General features: G+C 36.8%; 1 protein-coding gene across 8 annotated transcripts in view; it reads left to right on the top strand.

Annotated features, from left to right (window-relative positions):
- The window catches only part of CYLD (CYLD lysine 63 deubiquitinase), a 65,487-nt gene that overhangs the window by 32,939 nt on the left and 25,653 nt on the right, over positions 1-6,895 (top strand). For 5 of the 8 annotated variants that reach the window (XM_017530124.2, XM_017530122.2, XM_017530119.2 and 2 more), the window contains exons 6-7: positions 5,048-5,056; positions 6,055-6,153. In XM_017530124.2, the coding sequence (XP_017385613.1) occupies positions 5,048-5,056; positions 6,055-6,153 (108 nt within the window). The remainder of the gene's footprint in view (positions 1-5,047; positions 5,057-6,054; positions 6,154-6,895) is intronic. The other 3 variants (XM_017530128.2, XM_017530127.2, XM_037739122.1) reach the window with 1 other exon arrangement.

Here is a 6,895-nt window from a genome sequence, read left to right as displayed (position 1 = left end):
CACCGCATGTTCTCACTCATAGGCGGGTGTTGAACAATGAGAACACATAGACACAGGGAGGGGAGCACTACACACTGGGGTCAGTTGGGGGGAAATAGGGGAGGGACAGTGGGGGGCGGGAAGCTGGGGAGAGATAGCAAGGGGAGAAATGCCAGATGTAGGTGATGGGGAGGAAGGCAGCAAATCACACTGACACATGTGTTCCTATGCAACAATTTTGCATGTTCTTCACATGTACCCCAAAACCTAAAATGCAATAAAATAAATGGGGGAAAAAAAAAAGAAACGGCTAAACTGTTTTCCAGAGAGACTGTACTCATTTACATTACTGTTGGCAATATATGGGTAATCCGGTTTCTCTGTATCCTTTCCAGCATCTGATGTTGTCACTATTTTTAGTTTTAGCCATTTGGAGAGATTTGTAGTTGTGTCTCATTGTGATTTTGAGTTTACCTGCTGGCTGCTGGTGTTGAACCTCATTCCGTGTGCTCACTGTCTTGTGTGTGTGTTTGTATATGTATGTGTGTGTATATGTGTGTGTGTGTGTGTGTGTGTGTGTGTGTGTGTGTATGTATACATATTAGATGGAGTCTCGTTCAGTCACCCAGCAGGCTAGAGTGCAGTTGCACGATCTCAGCTCACTGCAACCTCTGCCTCCTGGGTTCAAGTGATTCTCTTGCCTCAGCCTCCTGAGTAGCTGGGATTACAGGCATGCGCCACCATGCGTGGCTAATTTTTGTATTTTTAGTAGAGATGTGGTTTCATCATGTTGGCTAGGCTGGTCTCTAACTCCTGACATCAAGTGATCCACCCACCTTGGCCTCCCAAAATGCTGGGATTACGGATGTGAGCCACTGTGCCCAGCCTTCTTGTATATTCTTGAGTGAAAGATGTCTTCGTCTCTTTTGCCTAGGTTCTCATTGGATCCTGTGCTTTTTTACTGATGAGTTTTCAGAAGTCTTTATGTGTTCTGGATACTAATTATTGGTTCGATATGGTTTGCACATTTTGTCTCCCAGTGTGTAGCTTGTCTTTTCATTCCCTTACCAGGGTCTTTCACAGAGTACAAGGTTTTTATTTTTATGACATCCAGTTTATAAAGTTTTCTTTGTATGGATCATGCTTTTGTGTCAAGTTCAACAACTTTTGTTTAGCTCTACATATGGAAGATTTTCTCCTAAGCTTTTAAAAATTGAAATGTAATATGTTGTCCAACCCTCATCGCTATCCAGTTCCAGAACATTTTCATGGGAACCCAGTACCCAGTAAGCAATTACTTCCCATTGTCTTACCCTCAGCCCCTGGCAACCACTGATCTGCTTTCTGACTCTACCGATTTGCCTATTCTGGACATTTCACATAAATAGAATAAAAAATATGTGGCTTTTGTATCTGGCTTCTTCAGTTAAGCATAATCTTTTCAACGTTCATCCATGTGAAAGCAAAATCAGTACTCTATAATCTTTATGGTTAATATTCTAATAAATGGATCTGTTATATTTTGTTTATCCACTTATCAGTTGATGGATATTAGTTTCTAGTTTTTGACTATTGTTAAAAATGCTGCTGTGAACATTCATTTACAAGTTATTCTGTGGACATCTGTTTTCAGTTCTGTTGGGTACTGCCTAGGAGTGGACTTGCTGGGTCATATGGTGACCCTGTGTTTAGTCACATTTGTGGAACTGCCAGATGGTTTTCCGAAGGAGCTGCACCATTTGCTTTTCCAGGCCACAATGTATGAGGGTTCTAATTTCTTTGCATCTTTGTTCTCTGTTTTCCAAAACATTTCATAGATTTACTTTTTACATTTAAGTCTATAATCAATTTTGAATTAATTTTTTATAAGGTGTGAGACTGAAATAGAATTTCTTTTTTAAAAACATCTATGGATATCTAATTGCTCCATCACTATTTGTTGAAAAGACTCTTTCTTCCATTGAATTATTTTTGTGCCTTTGTCAAAATTCAGTTGGATATATTTGTGTGGGTCCATTTCTTGGTTCTCCATCTGTTCCATTGATCTGTGTGTCTACCCTACTGCCCATGTCATGGTCTCTATCGCTGTGGCTAACTAGTAAGTCTTGCAATTGATTAAACAAATCCCTCCTACTTTATTCTTCTTTCCCAAAGTGATTTTAGCTATTGTAGATCTTTTTCCTTTCCATATGCATTTAGAATAATCTTGTGTGCATCTATACAAAATCTTGTTGAGATTTTGATAGGAACTGCATTAAACCCGAATATAACTTTGGGGAGAATTGATATCCTTTGGCTAGAGAGAGCAGAACTTTTATTGGGGCCTTCTTTTGTCTGTGCCTATTTATGTTTCCAGGGTGCTGACTTATTTAGCTCTAAGTATGGAATAAGAATGCAGTCAAGAAGGAAACCCAGAGGGAAATCTCCATGATGTTATTTCTTAGGTCTTGAGGTTCCTAGCTGGTCTACCTTCTCATCTCCGTCTTTCAAAGCCTTCTTGTATTTGTTTTATATATTATGTCTAGAGTTTTTCGTTGTACTTAGCGAGAAATAGGAAGTACATCTACTTCATCTTCCCCGAAGTGGAACTTGCGCCTTCCTTTTTAACTTAACAATAGATGTTGGAGATTATTTCATATTAGTACTTAAATTGTACACTTAATCTTTCATTTAAATCATTGTATTATATTTCGTTTTTTTGCATGTGCCATAGTTTTTGAATCAGTCTCCTCCCGATGAGCATTTAGGTTGTTTTCAATCTTTTGCTGTTATAAACAGTGCTTCAGTGGATAACTTTGTACCTCTGTATCGGTTAGCATGTGTGTCAGTATCGCTAAAAGAGAACTTCCTGAGAGTAGAACTGCCAGGTCAAAGGATATGTGCATTTTACGTTTTGTTAGGTAATAGTACATGGCTTTCCTAGAGATTGCCTGTCAATCGGGATCACTGTGAGTGCTGCCTGTATAGGCAGAACTCCTGGTCCTATGAGACAGTTAGAGCTGGAGTCTTGAAGAAGGATAATTTGAAGCATCAGATCTCAGTATGCAACTTTTGGTGTTATCCGTATGGCACATTTAGCATTTCTTGAACCATTTTTCATATACTATTATGGAAAATATTTATTCTGATCAGGAACCCAAACTTTTAGAAATTTTTGAATAGCTGCTATGTAGGATATGTCTGATATTGGTCTTATTAATACCCCATTTTACTCAAGTAAACTGTATTTTCTTCACAAGATTTCTACGGATGTTAAATTCTCATTTGAGTCTGAATTATGCTCTTGTGGCTGCTGATGTTAAGCAGTACATTAATTGGACAATTTCTCTTAATTTACTGGGTCATGCAAATTCATAGACATTTCATTTGATTTGAACAATAACTTGTTCTCGAGTTTATTGTTATGATTTCCAGCTCAAGATTCTCCAAGGGATTTTTCTTTTTCTTGTTAAATCAACAAGTGATGGATAAGCTGCGAATTTTCTTAAAATGCAGTCTTGCTGTGTATATGTAATGGATACATTTGGTACATATTTACCTTTGTACATATTTATGCATATGTATCCATATTTCTCTTTTCCTGAGTTGGTAAACACTTCTAATTCACTTCAGTTTGAAAGCTTTGCTTCATGACCCAAGTACTTTTGGGCCATGAACACAGTTGTGACAAAGTAACAAGAAATATTTGGTCTGTAATTGCTGGAGGACAAGTTAGAGGTGGTTTGTGTTCTTTATCTGCGTAGAATTCTAATTCTGATGAAATGTCCTCTTCTTCAGAGCTGATATTTAACCCCCTCTCAGACAGGCTTTGGCAAAAGGTAGCCACAGTTTCCAACTCCGGTGCCCTCCTGCTCACATTCCTAATCTTTGGAGCTCCTTCCCAGTGTCACCTGCAGACCTGTCACCACTGGCCATCCGGTTGGACCTCCAGTCAGCCCTCCAGTGCTGCCAGGCTCCCCTCATAGCCTAACAAAGGGAAGACCACCTGCTGCATTTGTTATAATGGTTACTAACTATATAATGGATCTATATCATGGTATACATGTAAACATCTTTTAAAAATGTTATATGCAGTTAATTACAGTTAATAGTGGGAATTGTTTGTCTTTAGTAAATTTATATGCTATAATTTGGGAACTCATCTCAGTGACTAAGATTTTCCTTCCAAAGTAGCTTTCATGGGTGCTATTTAAAGATATCTGAATGACAGCATCATAAAAGTACAGTAGTCCCCTCTTTCACCAAGGGATCCTTCCAAGACCCTCACTGGATACCGGAGACTGTGGCTAGTACTGAACCCTATATATATACTGTGTTTTTCCTCTATATTCATGCCTCTGATAAAGTTTAATTTGTATGGTAGGTACAATAAGATATTAAAAACCATACTTAATCAGAGGAGATACAATTATAATATGGCAACATCACTGCTCTTGTACTTCAGGAATGTTATTAAGTAAAATAAGGGTGACTTGAACTCAAGTACTGTGATACTGCAATGGTTAATCTGATGACTGGGGTGGCTACTAAGTAACTAACAAGGCAGGGAGTAGACACAGTGTGGCGATGACGGATGGGGGATGGGTCACGTCCAGGGCTTATGGAGTGGAATGGTACAAGATTTCATTATAATACTCAGAACAGCATGCAACTTAAAAGTTATGAATTTTTTATTTAATATTTTTGGACAGCGGTTGACTGTGGGTAACTGAGACTGTGGAAGGCAAAAGTGTGGATAAGTGAGGACCATGGTATTAATACATAGCTTTTCTCTTATTATACCACTTGATGGAATTCATGGTTAATTGGTATGATTTTTGAATTAAAATAATAGTTTCATATTTTATTGGATCATATTCTGAGATGTTTAAGATATAGTTTAATAATACATTCCCCTCCTTTAACCATGGAAAAAAGTTACCAAGTATTTACATATAATTCATTTAGTGTGATTTCCTCTTTTTTTAAGAAAAGTATTTTCCTTGCGTTTAAAATGTAAAAATTTCCTATTTCTTTCTTTCTGTCCTCAAATCCACTGTGGGTGATAACCGTTTTTGCTGACACACAGCTTTATCAGGTATGACTCCTAAGTGTCGTGTTGGACTTCACGGATGTGTTGTTGAATTTTTCAAAGGAAGAACTTTCCACACTGACCTTCTACATTCCCTTGATCAGTATTTAGGAGTATTTTATGATCATCGCTGGGCTTTAAGGTCTAGAGTGCTCTTTGTATTCAAAACAAGTTTGCCACATGTGTTACACCTGGATTTCAGAAATTAATTGTGTTTTCTTCAAACATATGACTGTTGTATGTCGCTGGCTTTCTGTGTTTTTAATCTGTGTATAATTCTCTGTTTTCTTCTTTTATATATATGTGTTTGTATATACATCTGTGTTATTCCTAACATACGTGTTTTTAAAAGCAGATACATGTTCTTAACCAGAACTTTTCTAACCAGATACATATTCCTAACCAGGCTGTTTTCAAACTGTGTTCATGAAATATATTAATCTAAGATGCTAAGCAGAGTGGCATAAAAATGTTTACCAATAAGTTTATTATGTTTCCCCTTGAGCAATTCACAATGCACATTAGCATATTAAAGGTTCTGGTTCCATGCAGTAAAGAAATTGTTTATCTTTGTTTATCTCAGCATCTTCAAGAAATATTTGAGTTTGAAACACTTCAGAATACACAGGGGTGTTGTAGGCCGCTGATTTGTGAAATGCTGTAAAAAATTGAGTAAGGTTTTCTTTGTAGTGTTTTAAGACATCAAATAAAATTGACTACAAGTGATTAAATTTTCAAGAGGTTAAAGCATTTAGCTGAATTGTATTTTGAGAGAGTATTTTCTTATAGAAATTACATTTTGAAATACAGCATTGATTTTTTCCCCCATAGTATTATCTTTTTCAATATTTTTCATGGCCTTTAAAAAGAATTTGTGAGACTAAAAATTCTGCCATTTTTTGGAAGGAGGGTTTTTAAAATGTTGTTACTGTCATTGCTTTCTTGATTGTTTCTCTTCTATAAGAATTTGCCTTTATCTTTAAAAAACATGTTTACTATTTCAGAGAATGTGACACAGGAAAGGAGGCCTCCCAAACTTGCCTTTATGTCAAGAGGTGTTGGGGACAAAGGTTCATCCAGTCATAATAAACCAAAGGCTACAGGTATGGATTAATAGCATACAACCTTTAGTAATTTACATAATGCTGAATTTGCCATCGCATTAAAACAGGTTATAAGCTCTTACTTCTTAACGTGTGTAGACTTTTTTCCTTCAAACATTTTTAGTAGTGAAACTAAAGCTTTTATAGAAATATTGTTGCTTAAGTCAAGTGTCCCCAGCCTTTTTCACCTCATGAAGAGTTCCCCATAAAGGACCTGTGTGTTTTGCTGGTCTATAATCAACTGGTTTTTGGAATTCCTTATTTGGAATATTTATATATATAGTTTAGGATTGCAGCTGTGTAAAATAATCCTATATGGATAATGTTATATAGGATAAAGTATACTAGAGATTAATTAAATGGTTTTACTAACTAGATGTGACACAAATTAAATCCCAAACTGCTAAGCAAAAATTTCTTCTGTTTCCTAGAAACTTCCTCAATACATGCGGAGCTCCACAGCTCTTTTTTGTTAGCTTCCACGTACTTCATAGATTTATAGAATAGTAGTTATACAAGCCAAACAGCTCATTAAAAAGCTCTAAGAAATTTTGTTAACTCAGATGTGGGTTAGGAGAAGAATATCTTTTCCTCAATTATTACAATTTTGGTTCACTTAAAAGGAAATTATACTTTAAGAATTATTTTAGGCCGGGCGCGGTGGCTCACTCCTGTAATCCCAGCACTTTGGGAGGCCGAGGCGGGTGGATCACGAGGTCAAGAGATCGAGACCATCCTGGTC

This window comes from Cebus imitator, unplaced genomic scaffold (genome assembly GCF_001604975.1).
Source record: "Cebus imitator isolate Cc_AM_T3 unplaced genomic scaffold, Cebus_imitator-1.0 Scaffold63, whole genome shotgun sequence".
Lineage (NCBI taxonomy): Eukaryota > Metazoa > Chordata > Mammalia > Primates > Cebidae > Cebus > Cebus imitator.
Note: the sequence above shows the minus strand (reverse complement) of the source record. Positions and strands in the feature narration are given on the sequence as shown.